At 38.3% G+C, this 19,936-nt stretch overlaps 2 protein-coding genes across 2 annotated transcripts; one reads left to right on the top strand and one right to left on the bottom strand.

The window, feature by feature from the left end:
- The first annotated feature begins 12,034 nt into the window (after positions 1-12,034).
- On the top strand, positions 12,035-13,390 carry LOC133834996 (odorant receptor 33c-like). The gene is made up of 2 exons (XM_062264825.1): positions 12,035-12,787; positions 12,973-13,390. Exons 1-2 carry the CDS (start codon positions 12,054-12,056, stop codon positions 13,388-13,390), a joined length of 1,152 nt encoding a protein of 383 aa, XP_062120809.1. The 5' UTR covers positions 12,035-12,053.
- A 987-nt stretch (positions 13,391-14,377) lies between these two features.
- On the bottom strand, positions 14,378-15,060 carry LOC133850647 (uncharacterized). The gene is made up of 2 exons (XM_062286785.1): positions 14,990-15,060; positions 14,378-14,926 (listed from the first exon to the last, which is right to left on the bottom strand). The coding sequence occupies exons 1-2, from the start codon at positions 15,050-15,052 to the stop codon at positions 14,423-14,425; spliced, it is 567 nt and encodes a 188-aa protein (XP_062142769.1). The 5' UTR covers positions 15,053-15,060; the 3' UTR covers positions 14,378-14,422.
- Positions 15,061-19,936: the final 4,876 nt, after the last annotated feature.

A 19,936-nucleotide genomic window follows, 5' to 3' on the forward strand; every position in this document is an offset into this window, starting at 1 on the left:
CATTTGCATTATGCATGAAATTTGCCTTGTGTTTTGTGCGGTCTGCGCCTGCATGCTGGACTTTTTGGATGAAATGTGCTGGCTGAAAATTACGCATACGTCAAGGTTGCCGCTTGGCTGTCACTTACCCTGGTTCCTTTTCCTCCAATTGTTAGAGCTCCAATTGCTTTTGTCTATTGCAGCTTTATTTGGTCGAGGGTTCTCCTTGTTTTTAATTAAGTTCAAGTTGAATTTTTAATTAGTGCACTTGTCTTATGTTTGTTGCTTTCTTTTTTTTTGTAAATTATTGTGACTTATATTGCTTGTGGATGTTGGTTTAGAGACTGCAAGAATGCTTAGTTGTAGATTGAGGAATCTCACTTTTGTGGCTGTGATTTGAAATCACAGCAATCGTGGTGCACAGCTTAAAAGTATTCGCGAAATCAATTTTTTGTTTGGTATTTGCTCGTAAAACACACTGAAGTAATTTACGCTGACACATGTGGCGTATGCGCAATATTTAATAAGCAGTTCCCAACAGATAACATGTATCACTCATACGTCACGTTGCCAATTTGCCAGCTCCGTCGCTCAGTCAGCGCACACAAGACGAACGCACAGCACGTGCACTTGACATTTAGTGTGACAAGCTGCAGAAGAGCCTCGATAACAAAAAAAAAACACACACACACACACACAAAACTCTCACAGGGAAAAACAATAACAAAGCAGGCAGGCAGGAGAAATTCATAAAAATTCAAAACAGATAGCAATCAATGACGTAGTCGAAATTGGTGCGAGTTCAAAGTGTCAGGACAAGTCAAGAATGTCGCACGGTGGGCATTTCGACTAAGCTTTCCTCGTACTAACGAAGAGCATACATAAATTCAAATTAATATTAAAAATTCATCATATTTATGGAAGCTCTAAAAATAACGCACACAGTGTATCAACAACTTTCTCAAAGCCACATTTATTAATAGCCTTACTGTTAATGCGCAGTTGTAATAACAATCCATCAAATGCGTTCTATGAAAAGTGCTTCAACTGACAGTTGAAAGCTGCTTTAAAAGCATATAAATCTCTTTGTTGAAGGCTTTTTAATTATATGTCATATATTTTCAAATAACAATTTAAAGCTTTAAAATGCAACTTTTATCTACAATAGTTAAGCTGTTTGTTGTCTTTAATGTTTCAAGCTCAATTACCGCTCGTAATCAGAGCACAGTCAGCAATCGTTTTCGCTTTATTTAATAAATATCTTGGGAAAACCGGAAATTGTTTATGCCAGATATTGAGCTGTCTCCCGAGAAGCGGAGACCACTGTGCGCGCTGTCGTTGCGTGCCTAAAATGTCATTTCCTTGTCCTTGGTGGCAATTGTCAAGTGCGCGTCAGAAAATCCACTACTCCCGCTCCACCGAAAAACTTTTTCGTTGATATCGTGCGAAAAGCGCAGCTGGTCCCGCTGGCTTTCGAAATGCTTCTGCTCAAGTGCCGCTGTTGCTGCCGTTGTTGCCGTCGCCAATCATTGAAAGTGATGTGCCCGAAAAAGTACGGCGCACAATGGCGACAATGGCGCGGCTAAACGCGCGTTTTGCCAACTTCCTGTCCAGTCAGTTAACCTAATGACCGGCATTTATGTCCTGCTGTGCGTGGATACTTCAACTCGCCCCCAACTCTCCTCCTCCCCACATTGTTCTTTTCGTTTTTATGTCCTTTGCATTGTCATTCATCATAACGTTTGGACGCTTCACAAAAAGATAATGTTTCAATTGTCTAACGTAAAAATGAAATGAAAATGCTGCCACAAGAATTTACTGGATAGTTCGTCTAAGCACAGGACACGCCAGCTCAAGAGGTACTCGTTAGTTTTTTGGTCGGAGTTTTATTAGGCAAGCAAGCAAGCAAGTATTCAAGGGGACGCAGGACAATGCGGTATCACAAAAAATGAAAACATATTTTTCCAACTCAAAATATCGTCAAGTTATGTCAGCAATGAAAAATTATTGCATAAATTAATTACGAGTACGCAGAATGTAGAACGTGCAGTTAGGCAGGCTCGACATCCTTGCCATGGTGACGACAACGACGACGGCTACAATGACGATGGGGGAGCGGAGACTGTGGCGGTGGCAAATAATTGAGCACGTGCCACAAGGCACAAACCGGAGGCAGACATGCCGTAGGCCGCCTGCCGCATGCCGCGTATACGTAATGTGACCTGCTACTGCTTGATTTAACTAATACAATGAGCAGGCCTACGTGTCTATGTGTTTGTGTGTGTGTGTGTGTGCGTATATGTATACTCATACGCAATTAATAACTTGTGCATAAATAGGATAGCTTGTAGTAATGGTTTCACTTTTTTCTCACAAATTGCTACGACGTGTAATTTAATTTTCTAAACAGCCAAGTGTAAAGCCAAGTACCCAGAGCCAAACCACAAGCCGAATTTATGAATGCCAAATAGGGTTAATCAGTTTGCCGGAAACGTATTAGAAACCTCAATTATGTGTGCTATTCAAAATGTTCCTTTTTAAGACACATGGGTAGCTAGAAAAGCCAGTTATTCAACCTATTATATGTGAACATATATTTACTGTATTCGGTGTATAAGAAGGGAACTCTTTTATGTTATAATAGGATTTGAAAGAATCTAATACATCTTTCTCCTCCTTCAGATATATGTAAGTTGGAATTACATTTTTAAATTAGGTTATACATACTTTTAGTGATTGTTAAAAGTCAGTATACATAAGCTCCGGGCAATGATCAAATTTATTGTCTTTTATTTCCTAAGATATATATTTTTCGATACAGCAAGGTCAAATAAAATAAAAGTACTCAAATTTTAAATCGAATAAAAAATTAATATTCATCTAAATATAATATATGAATATTTTATTATTCAAAAATTAAATGAGATATCCTATTATTATTATTGGAATCGAAAATTATCTCAGCTTAATAAAAACTAACATATGGTATGTACCAATCTTCATTAAATTCTTTTCAATAGTCTATAAAAAAAAACCAAACTTCTTGCTAACCTGTCACTCAATATACCCAGAGACGAACATTTATTTAGTTTATAAATAGAGCACACATGCAATCAATTAGCACATTCACAACGACTGCATCTAGTGTGAGTATTGAATGTTTTTGCTGGCTTTCAAATGCGAGAACTTATCACTTGTACATGATAATAATGATGTTTGCATACGTTGCGCATACGCTCCATGTGCCGCAATTTGTAATGAAAAACAAATCAGTCAACGCCTCATTTGGCAGCATTGACAGACTCGACAGCCCAAAAGGGAGGGAGAAGTGGCGGGCGGGAAAGCAGCCAGTAGACGTAGCCCAATGAACGCATCAAATACGCTACACGCTGCACTGATTTGTTGTTGGTCTTGACACACGCATCACGCAATAGAACAAAAACAGAAACCGAAACAGAAATTCTACAACATGAGAGAGCATCAGGCCAGGCCAGGACACTAAGGACACACACACACACATGGGGGAGTCTAGGACACTTGCGGCCAGCCTGTCAATCACCAAACTCATCATGAGTACTGAGTTCTTTTAGCTTTTCATTATTTTTGAATTCATTTTGATTTCACTTGAGATTTCGTAGCAAGAATTTCTTTCACTTTCACTGCAATTGGCTTTCACAACATTTGCGATTACGATTGTTGTTGTTTTTTTTTGTGTGTTTTCTATGTTGCTCCTTTTCGTTTTGGGTTGATTTGAAGCGTCCGGCCAAGCTTCAGAGAGAAAGAGTGAGAAGGGGCCGTTTGTCGTTGGGTTATTTAAAAATAGCAGTCGCTGTCAAGGACATGTTATGGTTATTTTTGAAGCCGTACAAACGACGAGCATCGCTGCAGGGCGAATACGTTAAAAACAAACAGAGAGGCAATGTTTTTCTTTTTATTTTTTTCCCCGTGTTTTGTTCCTCTGTTATGTTCTGTTATTTCTTTTGTAATTGCTCTTGGCCGTTGTCAATTGAAATTCATTAGGCAGAAAAACGAACGAATTTGAAAATCAACGCCACTTTCACTATGTTACTAGCCAAGTCATTTGCTTTGCTTTTGCCTTGCGAGGGCTTTTCTTTTGTCTCACACAAACACACACTCATATCATAGAACAGTTGTTGTTGCTTAACACGCTTTTGTTTATTGTTGAGCAGACAAATGCAAGCGCTATCTGTACCGTTAGCTGCGATAGCTTCCATACAACTGAAACCGAAACAGTTGGAGAACTTTTGTGCCGACGCTAAAGGCAACGCAATATCGCACATTCGGTTCGACGTTGTTTGCACCATGTGCTTCGAACATGTTGCAAGCGATTATTTGTGTTGTGTTTTGGTTCGATCCACCCATACGGCCCATACGGCGTATGCGTAATGCAACGCCAAGTGCTCATCCATTTGGCTTGCAGCGCATACAAATCGTCAGTTAATACACATACATATAGAATATATATATATAGAATATACATTTATATCTTTAGTTGGGATTTTCTGTGGCGTTGCGTGTGAAGTGTTGAAAAATTGCTCATAAATGTGAATGAAGTATACGACGCGTGTTCAGGTGTAGAAATTGATAAATGCATTTCGTGTCCAAATGAATCATCATCATTTATTATTATGATTTGTTCTGCGAATTAGTTGAAGTGTAAGCAAAGTGTGATAAATGTAGACGTACAAAAATTTATATATGACTTGAAATCTGAAGCATATTTAAATTCAACTTTCTTGCAATTGCAGAGCATTTTTTTGTTCGTTTTCGCAATTGTATTATACATTTAATGACGGCACAGAACTCTTTGGCATTGTTGGACGTACGAAATGAATGATTGTCTCTGACTGAGGCAGAAAGTGCTATTGATGATGTTCGCATCTTTTGTCTGACCTCTCCGTCATCACATTAATTAAAGCACCACACAACCGAGCGTCTCTTCTCTCCCTCTCTCTTTAACATAGAGTTCAATTGAACTTTGGTTTCGAATTGGGATTGAGAACGTTGAAAGCATAGACATGGATGAATTTCTAATCCTTGCCGTCGAGCATATTCTTCTGTCGGCTGGCACGTAAAATATGCCAGCTGTAGGGGGAATTTTGTGGCATTTCTCGCATAGCTGGCTGTGTGTAAAATGAGCGATAAGCGAGTGGGTGGCAAACCTCAACCCCTTGAATACTCAATCAGAACTGTCGAGCAGTTAACCCAGCGTAAGTATAGTAGTTGAGTATGGTGTGGTGTGTGCTACGAACATCGTCTGCACTTTATGTATTTGTTGTTGTAGTTAATAAAGCTCAAACGGAAGACCACAAGGCGCTGTCACAGCAGCCACAGCCATAGCAACAGCAACCAACAGCAGCAGCAGCAGCAGAGAACAATCAATTTCACGTCAATTGGTTCATATTTTATAGGCTGAGCTGTGCTGAACTGAACTGTACTGAGCTGAGGCAGAAGGCCGATTGCAGAGCAAGAAACCTTGTTCAGTGCGCCTTAATGACCGCATTTGCGGCCAGGCGTTAAGGTTATAGTTCAAGTGGCGCTTAACGGAAATTTCAGTGCCTGTCGTTGCTTTTGCTGTTGCTGTTGCTGTTACTGCCGCACTAATATCCAACCAACACCAATCGCTTGACCCATAAAATTTTGTGGTTTGCGGCCAACAACAACAATGCAAGAGCTCTGCCTGCTGGCATTCGCCTTTCATTGCCGCAATTGAAATGTCAGCATTTTGTTGTTGGTCGGCAATAATAATAATAATGCAGCTTGTTATGCACAGAACTGGACACTGAACAGCAGCTAAAATGGGCTGAACTGACACTGGAGTCATCATGTCAACAAGCAGCTAACACAAGCCAACACAATACAAGAGCTAAACTGACATCTAATGCAAGTTAGGGTATGCGATAGATTTAGCTGCAGCAACTGTTTAGCAAATGCATAGCAAATTGTTGTCTTAAATGTGATCTGATTTCCATAGTCAAATTTTGTCATTAATTATTATTTAACTTCATTAATTTGTTTGCAGCCGTCAGCTGCCTAAGTTCTGCTCTAATTACATTTAGTTTTCTTTATGAATTATTTGTGCAGTCAACAAAGGTATAAGTTTTAGTATTTCTAAAATTATTTGTAAGCTCAACTATATACTAAAATAAAATAAATCAATTTTTTTATGGGAATGACGTCTATTTACTACGGGTCTTAAATGCTTTGGCTGACATATGCATTTAGTATACCGACCTTGTACTACATTCAAAATATACCAGAATGCCGTATAATATCGATATATCAAATATATCCTTTGTTATATTCCAGTAGTTTTGTGGTATATTTTCGGTATATTTCTAGAATATGGAATATTTTTATATCATTATAAGTATGAATTCAACAGTCATTTTTTGTGAAATTTGTTTTGTATGATTTATGAAGGCAGTCATAGATATTGACTCAATATTTCTAAAAAGTTTCTATTTCTAAATTATTTTCAAGTTATTTATTTGCTCCTAAAATAACAATTACTTTTAAGAGTCAGCCAACTGATTTGCCATTAATATTCTTTTGCAATAATATTTATTTGCAAAGCAACATTATTAATGTGCATTTTGCTTGCAAGCAGCTTGCAAAGCTAATTAAATATTCAGTGTATCCCGGCCAGTTACCCTTTCGCCTCAACTGACAAGGCAAAATGTTGTCTGGCAAGCGTTGCGTTTATGTAAAATTGAAACCGGAAACACCGACCAAGCCGAGACGAGGCGACTCAAGTTGTGGCAGAGAGAGGCGTGGCGTGGCGCGGCATGGCTTGGCGGATGGCAAGGACAACACAGCATAAAGTCCGTCCGGTACATGGGCAGGCAGCCAGCGAGCCAACAAAGTCAAGCCAAGCCAAGTTATATGTAACATATACCAGGAATATGGGTTGGGTTGGGTACGGAAAACAGAATAGGCAGACTGCGTCATTGTAACATTTGATTGATTGCCTTTTGGCCTATCATAGCCGGAACGAGTCGTCGCATGTTGTACGTGTAGTTAGCTACACGATGCCGCTTTGAACACAGTCATGGCGTAGTCACGGCGCAGTCATGGCGTATGCGTAATGTGATACACAACAAATATGCTGAACGCGTGACCGCCATTTCTTGTCCGCAACCTGCCAGTGTGCCACGTCTCCCTGTCTCTCCCTCTGTCACTGATTTTATCTGTGCTGCTCTTACTGCGCTTCCTTTTACAAGCGGGTCTACCAATTAATTTGCATCCTTTTTACAACGTTTCGCTTTCAGGTGCAGCGAACGCGCGTCGACACAACATTTTGTGTGTCCTTGTGCAATTTGTTGCCTTCACCGCGACTGCGGGCATGACAATTATGCTGATGGTTTTCATTGCTTAAATCCTAATTGCAGTTTATATTTAACGATAGAAAAACGCTGTTTCATCGCATCGATTTTTCACTTATCTAAAACGGTCATTGACATTTGCGTTATTGTTGTGGAAAACTGAGTTGCAAGTGAAGTACACAATTATTTCAGTTGTGATTATCATCTCCTAATTTGTGTAGTTTTTGAATATTTAATGACAAACACTTTGCTGAGTTAATTTTTAGTCCAGAGTGCTTTTAAGTCGTGCATTTCCTGTTGTTTATTTATGTAATTTTTAGTGACCTTTTGTGCATTTTAACGACTGACATTTTTTATCATTTTGTTTACGCCCTGAGCGTTGTTTTTGGGAGGTCACCATTTTTCCCTTTGCGTTTCTTTGGCACTGCTAATGAGTGACTTTGGCTCAAGTGTCTCAAAAAAGCGAGAACGCGAAGGACAAAAGCCGCTGCTGCAGTCGCTGGCGACATGTTGTTGTTGGGGGCAGTCCATTAGTCTAATGGCAAGCGACTTTAGCAAATTGCAATTTCATGCATGCATGCTGTGCGGTGTATTGTCTGAACATTGTGAATAGTATAAGTATGAGAATTCGTATCGCAAGCAACAGCAACCGCAACCGCAAGGCAAGGCGAGGCAACAAGCAACACAAATCGCTCAACACTTGGCAGCACTTAAACGCGGATAACCACATGATAAAATTAGACGATTAGCCACTGCCATGACCACAACACCCCACAAACACATTCTCTCTCTCACACACACATAGACGCAAGCAGACCGAGGCTAGACTAAATAAACAATTCCAGCTGGTCGAACTATGACTGCGAGAGTTTCGCCTTATCGCCGCGAAGAAGCACATAAAATTTACAAAAAGAACAAAAACAAATTTTTGCGTTTTTCGCCGTGTTTTTTCGTGCAAAAAAAAATCGTTTGAAATTAGTTGAACAAAGCATAACCGAAAGGCATTAAGCTGCAAAACCAATAAATACTTGACGCCTTTGCGCCAAGCCAAATCCATTGCATAAACAAACATTAAAGGCATCGGTCTCGAGATGAGTGGATGTTTTCTATGCACACAAGGCAGCCAATTTGATTGATATAAACAGTTAGCTAAAATGATTTCTATAAACTGTTTCGATTTATATACAAATTCACATACAAATGCTTCCAAGTATTTTGCGGTTTAATCGATTTTTTGATATCTTGATTGAATGTACAAGTTATTGTTCAACATTTAAATAGCAATTTTTGTTGCGCGTGTTTTTAATTTTCTTCAATAAAAAGTGGTGATTATTTTTCTTTATACTCAAGCACAGAATATCTTATATTTGCAATAAAAATACTGTCATCGTAGAAACCAAAAAAGGAATTGTATTTGCCCTCCTAGCAAACTAGTCTCCGTTTGCATTTTTATGGCTCAACCTAAATTATATTGATAATTTTTAATGAAGCTTGTGGTTGATGGTTGCTTGCTCATAAAATCCATACTAAAGTTGAATATTAAATGTGTCGTGTAATCTAAAATTGTTGAAGGGTTACGTGAACTGTGTTTTTGCACCAAATAGATATATAAATATTTTCCATTTATTTTCTTTTGCGGTTTCCCACTGTCAACTGTGAGTCCGTTTAATGCTGCATTTTATAGCTGTGCATTTGTTGTTGTTGTTGTTGTTGTTGTTGTTGTTGTTGTTGTTGCCCTCGACTCGATTCATTTCTGTGGAAGTGGGCAATGTTTTATCGCAGTGTTTTGGATATGTGTTTTCTAAGACCACATTCAGAGATGCCTTTGTGCGTTTAAAGCGATAAACGTCGTGCGTTTTATGAGCATTAAATTCAGAAATAGAAAATTCGAGGGAAAAATTTGAAGTGTGCTTGTAGATTGAAATGCGGGTGGCAGGGTGCTAAATACATTCTCACACAGTAATGAAATATTAATTGTTTACTTTGGCTGATGTGCATGGATGTGCATGGAAATTAGATCGATTTGCATTCAAATCATTGTAAACAACAACTAGGCGAACATTAAGACAATTAGAGTGTGCAAGCGAGGAAGCCAATGCTAATAAATTACAGTGCGAACAAAGTTGAGAATTGTAAAACTTACTTATCGACTCGTCTCAACTCGAGCAGACAGTTGGAAAAGAAAGCAAAACAAATGCGGCAAACCGTGACACTTCACAGCTGCTCACTCGAACTCCGACTTCTCTCTGAGTCTCAATGTGGGGCTTCAGCTGCCAGTTGATAAATTTGAAAACTGTCAGTTGATAAAGAATAATTTTTGCACTCTCCTTCTGGCTTTCTCTTTTGTTGTCTTTGTAGATGCTACCAAGTTGTAGACATCGGCCTCGCGTAACTTGCCCCTTGGCGAAATGACAACTGGCAATGTTCGGTGAGTTTACAAAAAATTAAATTACATTTTGCACACAGTTGTGATTTTCATTAATTTAGTGTAAATATAACACACATACATATACACTCTCGTCTCGCATAAGAGCGGCAATACAAAAAGTTCCCAAATTCCAAATCAAATAACTTTTTGCAACTTTTATGCCGGAAACCACAACCGAGAAAAAAATGAGAAAGCCAAAAAAGCAAAATGCTGAACAAAAAAAAGTTTGCTTAAAAAAGTTTGCGGTCGCTTCTGTTGCTGCTTTGCTCTTCATAGCATACCGTACAATTAATTAGGTAAAAGGGTCTGCTACACTTAAATAACTACTTACATATAAAATATAGTAATTTAAAAATTACATATACTATTAGTTTAACGAAAAAATATATTAAATTTGTAATAATAATCAAACTACCTTACGCTGAGAATTACAGAGTATATCTCTGTGTCATTACAGCTTCTGTGAATCATTTCTATTTACTTTTGTCTTGCGCTTTGTATTCCCTTTCGTCACGGCTGTGCATTTCGTCGTTACGTATACGCCGGGTGAACCACGTGCTGCGAACTTTTGTCGCATGTTTTGACTGACGGCCAAACAGGACAACAGACAAAGCAGAAAGCGAGCAAATTGCTGCTGCTCAGTAAGCAGCAAAAACGCAGGAGAATGAGCTGGGGTAGTACTTGCAACATTTGGCTGCATGCAGCTAGCGCAAAGTAAGCGTAAAATGTGCTGTGGCACAGTTTCACTTTGCAAGATTGCCGGATAAAGCCGGAAGTCGACAACGACGTCATCAAAGCAATGTTGTTTTTGTCGCATTTTCTATTTTGCATGCCAAAGTCGTTGGCGGGCGTAGTCAAAGATGTCGTCATCGATGAGACCATAAAACAATAAGACCTTGGAAAAGGAAACGGAAATGCCATCGGAGATGAGCCTAGACATTTATGCACTTACCCAAAGTGTCAAAGCTTCCAAACAGAGAAAAAAAAACATAATAAATTCATTCGCTTTTATGCAAACATATTGTAATCTCTTTGGTGATTTGTGTGAAAAGTGCAAGTTGTACGTGGGAAAGTATTAATGTCCAATGCTTCAGCAACTTTGTTTGCACAAAGAAAAAAAACAAAGAAGAGTAAAGTGCAATAAACATTTAAACAGTGAAAAGTTTGAACGAACTTTTTTATGGTCATCTCTTTTTGCCAAGTTTGAAATGAACGCCTGCTAACATTGTAATATAATATGTATTATTCAGTGGCCTGAACTTGAACTTGTGGGTGTCAACTCGACCAGAATTGTCAACTTATAGTTAGATTTTAGTCAAACTTTTAATTGTTTGTCGGGTGCGAATATTTGCTGAAGTAAAAAAAAGTTAGCAATATGAAAACTTCCATATTTTTTATTTGCTATGTTAGCTTTTGAATGCAATAAAGAAAATAAATTCTATGTGCGTTTAATAATTAAATTTTCATTCATTATTCTTATGTTTGTTCTATTCAAAGTAGTAAGAATTGGCTTTAAATTTAAGCCTCTATCTTTTATTTTCCAAAATATCTTGATCGCTAGAAAATGGCGACGTTGGCAACTTTGTTGCTTGCAGCTGTCAACTGCTTAATGAGCTTTGAACAATAAAACTTGGCTGTCTTCCCTGTTGGCTTATGTAATTGCTATCATCAGCTTTAATGCTAAAGATGGCAAAATAATTCATATGATAGCTCACTTAATTTTTATTATTATTACTATATTTTCTTTTAGAATCTTTTGAGCATCTATTTCTTGACACTAATTGAAGGCTTCATTTTTATTTTTATTAGTCCTTCCATACAGCAAACTGAAGGCTTAATTATTATTTTTGTGAGTCTGATTTTTTTTGTTAGGCACTATTTGTGCAACTTTTCATTAAAGAAAATTGAAGATATAATCTTTATGATACCTTTTTAGGTAATTTTGTTGGGCTTTACTTGACACTATTTGAGCAATTTTTCGTGAAGCAATTTGCTTTCTCTTGCCATAAATTATCATAATTGTAATTGCAGAGATTATCCTAAAGTAATGCCAATATTTCCCCGTTTCAATTAACGAATATATTCAAAATTCTCAATTGGCCAAATCGTTATTGTGACAGATAATGACCTTTCTTAACCCCATTCAACACATAGGCTCGATTTTTTAATCATCACCTGCTGGCGCACTAATGAATCTTTGATTGCCGCCGTTTAAATGCCACTTAGGGACAAGTGCATAAAAGCCGCCGCACATCGAACGTGTCCGGCTGAAGGCGTTGCAACATCGCCGCTACACGGACATGAACGTGGACATCGACAGCACTCGCGCCTATCGTCCGTTGTGGCTCAGCTTACGAGTTCTTGCCCCAACGTTCTTGGGCTCCAGTTCGCATTTGGTTTTGGCGTGCACGCTGCTGCTGCATTTGCTGGTGACACTCATGTTTCCGTTGCACCTGCTGCTTGGGCTGCTGTTGCAAGCAACGCCAGCGGAAATGTTCAAGAACCTGACGATGAGTTTAACCTGTGCTGCGTGCAGCTTGAAGCACATTATGCACTTGTGGCACTTGCCCCATATGCTGGAGATTAGCACATTGCTGCAGCAGCTGGATGATTGCATATTGAGCGATGAAGAGCTGGACTACTATCAGCATACGTTGCAGTGGCAAGTTAATCGTATTACGCGCTGCATTTACATCAGTTTTGCCATCGTCTATATATTTTTTGTGCCCATCGCGATTTCCGTGCTGCTCTCCGAAAAACACGAGTTGTTATATTTGGCGTGGTTCCCGTTCGATTGGCACAACAATGACTTTAAGTACGCCTTGGCCATTGGCTATCAGTTCTTCAGCATTCTAACCGAAGGATTACAGGGATTAATCAACGACATCTACACCCCGCTGACGCTTTGCTATGTGAGTGGTCATCTCCATATGTTTGGCATTCGGATGGCGCGCTTGGGATTCCATCGATTGCCTGGCGTTGGCATTCAACAGCAGCTGCTGGCTTGCATTCAGGACTTTAAACTGTTGATGAGGTATGCCAACAAATCAGTGTGACGATGGAAAATTATAAATTAATTACAGTTATTACAATTGCACGCGAGCGAGCTAATAACTATAATTATTTAACTATTATTGCAATCAATTCAATGAAAACATGTGCGTGAATTTAATTTTGAAAAAAAAAATATTTGCTTTCGATCTTTGTTAACTATTGTAGACTCCACGAGCTAACCCGAGTGATTATCAGCTATGTGCAGCTTACACAATTGTTGTTTTGCGGCACCAATCTGTGCATCATTGTCATCTATGCATTGTTTTATACCGAAGATATTGCTACCGTTGCTTACAACATTGTCTACTTTATGGTTGTCTGCATTCAACTGTTTCCCAGCTGTTATTTTGCCAGTGTACTCGCTGAGGAGGCACAACGTTTGCCCAATGCCATTTTCTCGGGCAATTGGTATGAGCAATCAGCTGAGTATCGACGCAATGTTCTCATCTTTACACAGATGACGCTGAGGCTGATGAAGCGGCCAATGATGGCTGGCGGACTCATTGAACTCAATCTGAATGCCTTTTTTGTCACCGTAAAGATGGCCTATTCGCTGTTTGCAGTTGTAGTGCAATCTAAATAAAAGTTAAAAGGTCAAATAGGTAAAAAAAAAGAAAATTGTGAATAAATAAATAAAATTAATATGAACTACTATAATTTTAAATAAAATGTAAAATATACAACGTAAAGGGTATTAAATGGTGTAGCTACTTCAATCACTGCTCAATATTTCTTTTTTTTGCTCTTCTTCCGCAGTTGCTCAGCTTGGCATTACGTATACGCAGCCTGAACCGCATGCTGTGAACTTTTGCCGCATGTTTTGACTGACAGCCAAGAGTACATTTGCCCAACAGAGCAAAAACCAAAAAAAGAAATAGGCGAGAGATAGAGATAGAGCTGCATTTGAGTTAGTTGAATTTGGGAACTGGAATCGGTTTGTCTGCATGCGGCAGAACGCAGAGTAAGCAGAAAATGCGCTCGCTTTTGCGAGTTTTGTGGCACAGTTTTTGGCTCACTGGAATTTTTGCGGAAACCCAAAAGCTGACTGTGTCATCTAAAAACAATGTTATTCCTGACTCGCTTTGCATGCAATGCCATCGATTTGGCCATTAAACATTCGAGACCTTGAAATGAAAAGAACATTCAGAGGCAGACACGAATTTTATGCCCTGACAACAGTGTTTCTTTTGACTGCCTGAAAGTGAATTAAATAGTTGCAATATTTCGGTAATCTCTAATCGATATTCAAGGCCACCCAACGACAGCTGTTTGAGCGCTTTATGGTTTCCAATAAAAATAGCCAACCTAATGAAACCAAACGAAATTAATTTCATATTTGAGTATGCAAGTCAATTAAAATTTGCATTTGCAATGCATTCAATCAACTACTTTTCATACCCTAATAAACACCTGACCGACATTCATTAGATGACACTAATAAAAATTTTATTAGTGTCATTTAAATGCCACTTAGTGACAAATTCAATTCGCCACGTGCTAAATATGACATTCGACCAGTTATATTTGAGTGGCAAATGTTTAAAACAAAAAAATAAAAATGAATGCTCGACAATATTTATTATATTACAAGGCTCTAAGCAAAGCACGTGCTAGTCTACATGTATTTATCCTCAACTCTGGCCAACATTTCGAAAGTGCCTATTGTTGCATTATCTTTAAATAAAGTTAGAACTCCCTTAACAAATCCGCGAGGAACATGTGATGGCAAGTTATCAGTCGATACTTTGATGTCATTGAAATAGTATACACCCTTTGGTATCGGGCACACATCGCCATTGATCGGAAAATTTGTGTTCTTATCCGGATCCAAGGAAGGCTTCGCCATTGAACCGTAATCGATGATCCCAGTACACGGATCTGTAGTGGAAACGTTGTAGGGAAGTGGTTTAAAATCGCCATTGCCCGACGAATCACTTAAGAGAGCAATATGCACTAAAAAGTGCTCGGGATCAATATCCTCAAAGACTTCCACGGTTCCATTGATAAGTCGATCGCGACCCATCAGAAATAAATTCGATCCATCATCCAAAGTCGTCTGGCCCTCAGTCATATTGAAGCTCAGTTTCTCTATAATCAACGTATAGGTTTTCTTGTTGCACTGCATAGTAAATGGATTTATTTTTATTAATTATAGTAATTTCCAATTTCAAGTGCTGCTTACCAAACTTTTGCCATACAACAGCAGGCAAATGAAAGCAATGAGATTGCGAAAATGCCACAACATTTTTGTTACTGAGCTCAAATAACAATACAATGCTGCTGCTAAATCCACCCTTTTTATATATGTCATTGGCTGCATAACATGCTCACTAACAATCTAACAACCTATAATTACCATGCATTCGCTGTTTAAATAGATCATCTGAACATAACAAACGTTTTTTGTCATTGTTTCAGCATATGAAATGTTGTGATAAGCAAAACGAAAATTCGCTTTCAAACTGCGGAACATTGTTAAAATAAATTCACACTTGATCAGTATTAAAATATATAAACTTTGTTGGTGACACATTTAAATAACTGTAGCAAGCAGTTGACATATTCAATGTATAAAGCAGTTCAATTCGTTTATTTTCTGTGCACTGCTTGACCGAGCATACCTTCTGAGAAAACTTTTATTCGATTCAATTCTTCCATTGCTCTTGTACTTTCTCCTTAACTGTTATTAATCATAATTCAACTTTTCACAGTCGGTGCCTACGGTATTCGACGTCTTGAACTCAATCGAAATAATTTGGTTGCCACTATAAAACTCTCGCGAAACTTAAGGTTAATTAAAGCCAAATTGCGGCAGATGTTCTCATGACGTCTGCTCGTCCATATCTCTCTGTTTGCTCTTATTGATTTTCATAATTACCTGTCTACGAGTGCCATACATATTCATAACACAATTTACACTTTTGCCATTTCACCCATTTTCCAACCCCCAAAAAAAAATGAGGCAATCAATGGCCGCACAAAGCGTTCGTTCGTTGTAACAAATGAAAATCATTAATTGCCCCCGTCCCAATGCGCAAATAAACATTTGTTTGGTTTTGTTTTGTTTCATTTCGATGCGAATCGATTGGAACAATTCAAAATTGCACATTAAAGCAAATGAATTGTTTACGTTTTCGAAGATTCTGATATCTGTATTTGTGAATGATTCCATAAGCCGTTGCTTTTGTTATTGTAATTAAAACGCAAATATCGTAAAGCTCTGGCATACGCACTAAAATCGCAATAGTGTTGAACAATTAAACAATTGATCTGGCAATTGCTTGCCAAGTGTTGTATAATATGTTTACAACTGAATGCCAAGGATTTGTGAATATTTTAATTATATGCTTAGTTAACAGAACGCTACGATATTCTGCGAGCGGGGTGAAAACTCTCTTCTCTAATTAAATTTTAATTAATTCCCAGCGAAAAGTAAATAAGTTTACTGCAATTACTTTAAGCAAATAGAAGTTCTCAAACCTCATTTAAAATTCTCACACAGTTCTTAGGTTCGACATTAGGCAAGGTTAGGATTTTTACGCTCCTGATTTATGGCGGGGCTTTGGTTGTAACGGAGACTGCGAGACGTGTTTGGCTGTTATCGCCGAAAGCTTTGTACGTGACTCTCATTCACATTCGCATTTAACGCCCACCAGACCCACTCGAACTCGTGTATTTCATTTAAAAAATTCAACATATGCAGCTGGTGTTGTGAAAACTTTTAAGTGCAGACTTCAAGTAATTTTAATTAAAAAATTTAACGCTCAAATGATTGAAACTTTGAAGCCGTTTTATTGAGAGCTAATTGAGCTGCAAATTGAATTTTAATCCTATGAAAAAGTACTTTACTTCGTTAGTAAAAAATATGCTTTAATAGAGATTGCAAATAATTAATCGAAAATTGCAATTCTATGGAATACATTCGAATATTTTAAGCTCTACAACTAACTAAATTCGTTCGCACACTTAATTCCAATTATAACTATAAAGTAATTTCCTTTGTAGTGGAATCTAAAATAATGCGTTTTCCATGGAAATTAATTGAAATGAAAATTGTGTGGAAAAAGAATATGAAAATGCAGCAAACGTCAGGAAGGAAAACAAAATGAAAATTTATATGCGAAGCGGATGTCATGTGATGTGAATGTGGCAAATTTAGTTTCCAGCCGATTGCAGCAACTTGTGTGCTCAAAATGCAAAAATATCGATGGCGATTGCCTGAATGCATAAAATGTGCAACGATTAAACTGGGTGGAAGTGGAAGAGTGAAAGGCAGGAGGCTGCGTTTATCAAGGAGTTGCTGCCCACAGCGCATAAAACAAATTAGCATCAGCAGGAGAAGATAAGTGCAATTTGAATTTCGTGCTTTTAACAGTGCTGACATCGTATTATGGAAACCCATTTAGAGAGGAGCACTTGCTGTTGTGTTCTTGTTGTTGAATAGAGAATCGAAAACGAAAAGCAAACACTGAAATCGAAACCGAAACAGGCTGAAAATGTGACGAGTTTTGAAGCCCGAGCTTTGGCAAAAGTATTATGCGCGAATATTGCGTATACGCCCCCTAAAGCATACAGTGGCTACGGCACGCCCAGTGCTCGAGGTGATTTAACTTTTCTGCCTCCTGCTATTCATTTCCTTTTTCAATAGCACAAAGCACACAAACGGCAAAAATATTGTTGGCATACTTTTGCAAGTGCTTCCTGTCCCATGTCCTGACTGTCTGCCTCTCTTCCAATCTCCATCGCTCCCGCTCCCACTCTCGCTATCTTTCTGTGTTTATTTTAACTTTTGGCATTTTGAACGCGATGCGAACGGGGATTTCATAGCCAAATAGAAAACTAAAACAAAACAAACACAGCACAAACACAAACACCAAGCGCCAAAGCGCCAAACACATAAATATGAAAAAATAAATTGAAACAGTCAACTTGGGTCAACTGACTAACGGACTGACTGGATGACTGGCTGACTGTCTAACTCAACTATCTTCACTGCTGCGAGTTATAACTGTCAAATAGCGCAACGCAGCGCAACTCAATCAGTGCTGCAGCGAAAAGATGTGACAACACCCAAACCGCTGGGCAACCACAGAACCATCATCAAAAATAGTAGCAACAAACAAGCAGTAGCAGCAAAATACTAGTTACCAGCTAGCCACAGATTGAATTGCTTTCACTTTGCTTCAAAATTGTTTGCGAAATTGTAAAACGTTAATACCCCCAGGGAAGCAAACTCATAGAATCGAACCCCTGTTTTGACCAGACCAAAATCTCTTAATCCCAGCTGCATTTCATATTATACTTGGTTTGTTTGGCATATTTCACTTTTGTAAACAGCGGACAACAGATACTTACACAAATCAAAGTGGCGCATTAAAAGTAGTCAGGCAACAACATTTGCCAACGGGGGCTGACCGAGTGTATTATCAACGGGCGCATTAAGCGCATAATGAGATATAAACTAGAATTTGATAGATGAACCCAACGCTGCGCTGACTGCGATGGAGCTCAGTTCTTTTTATGACGTTGGGGAGAAATGTGAAAAATACGTAAAAGTCGTCAAGAAAATGATTTCAATCTAGAATATAAAAATTGTCAATTGCTTTTAGAATTACTTTACATTTTGTATACAATCATTTGTTTATTGCAAGAGCTAAATATTTGTTTTTTACTTTTAGTAATCTGTATAGTTTTCTCCGGGCAGAAGAGTTTAATTGTAAACAAATTAACTAAGTTATTCTAATTGATAATTGCGTGGTGCAAGCAGTGCGATACTAATTATCACTACAAGAAGTGCAATGCTAATTATTACACCAAGCAGTGTATACATGTGTCCGTTTACACTGCTTGCCGGATACTTGATTTTTAAATACATTTCTCACTTTAGTAGAAATATTCTTACAGAATCACAGACTGACGTATTTATGAAGTAAACATAAAGTCACTCACTACACATTTACCCTAATTGCAAATGGTTTAATTTATTTTAATTGCAAATAGCCTCTACATAAAGTATATTTGATAGTCGCTATGCAGCACCAGCAGTCGTATTTCAATCTGTTTACTTTATTTACCTTGGCAAATGGGGCAAATGTGCTTGTGTGCCAATTGCAAATTGTAAAGTGAAAATTGTAATTGCGATTCATTATTCATGAATCTGCCTTTAATTGCACACCAACTGACGGAAACTTCCCAGCATACATTGTAGTATGTGGATGTGAATTATTTATTTTATGCCCCAGCTATTGAAAGCAGAAAATTATTAAAGAAAATAACTAGGTAATTGGATAAAATTGATTATTTAATGAAAATTAATGAAAATGTACACTTTGTAACCTAATTGCCCTTATTTGTCCAAAAGGCAAATTGGCGAATTTATTTCGCAATTATTGCACCACAAAATTGGCGGAGACATCGTCATGCATGGTTTGCTGCCACGGATTTCTAAAACTGTGACAGTGTTTCGAATTTCATTTGAGGACTTTTCATTCCATTCAGAACTCAATTAGGCTACCGGCGGCGGCCAGCTAAAAAGAAAAATGAAATAGACGAGGAAAAAATAGAAAAACGTTCAACAATGGCGACACATGGTTCGTTCGGCCGATGTTGGCGCTTTGCCCAGATTGTTGCTGTTTTCTTTTTGCGTTTTAGTGTGGCGCCTAAAACTATGCAGCAGATAGAATAACACAGCACACGCTACGATGAGCGACTGCTGTTCGTGAATATGCCGTGAATGTGAATGTGAGTGTGTCTGTGAGTGTGCATGTGAATGGTGCCGGTCGTTGGTAGTTGCTCGTTTGCTGGTTGCTGGTTGCTGGTGTTGCCTCTTCTTGTATTTCAGTCATGCATGAAATTTTTTCTTTCCAGCCAGTTGGCCAGTTTGGTTGTTATTTTCCTTTGTTTTTGTTTGTTCGTTCTCTTCAGATTTTTTCTATTTTTTTTTTTTTTTGAACTAGCGCATGTTGTTGTCATTTCTATTTTCCTACGCATTGTTGCTACAGCTGTTGACATTGTTGTTGGCACAGCCTCTCATCCTCGTCCTCTTTCCGAGTTGTTACAGCTGATAAAGCTTTCAGGCATTCAGTGTCGCATCTAAATCATGTTGACTTTGGCCAATGTAAAAGACTCG

Source organism: Drosophila sulfurigaster, chromosome 2L (assembly GCF_023558435.1).
Source record: "Drosophila sulfurigaster albostrigata strain 15112-1811.04 chromosome 2L, ASM2355843v2, whole genome shotgun sequence".
Taxonomy (NCBI): domain Eukaryota; kingdom Metazoa; phylum Arthropoda; class Insecta; order Diptera; family Drosophilidae; genus Drosophila; species Drosophila sulfurigaster.

Bases quoted from the DNA above. Each gene is read 5' to 3' on its own strand.
- LOC133834996 (XM_062264825.1), top strand. From the start codon at position 12,054: ATGAACGTGGACATCGACAGCACTCGCGCCTATCGTCCGTTGTGGCTC. The intron at 12,788-12,972 runs GTATGCCAACAA...TAACTATTGTAG, and splicing joins GACTTTAAACTGTTGATGAG to ACTCCACGAGCTAACCCGAG.
- LOC133850647 (XM_062286785.1), bottom strand. From the start codon at position 15,052: ATGTTGTGGCATTTTCGCAATCTCATTGCTTTCATTTGCCTGCTGTTG. The intron at 14,927-14,989 runs GTAAGCAGCACT...TTTACTATGCAG, and splicing joins TGTTGTATGGCAAAAGTTTG to TGCAACAAGAAAACCTATAC.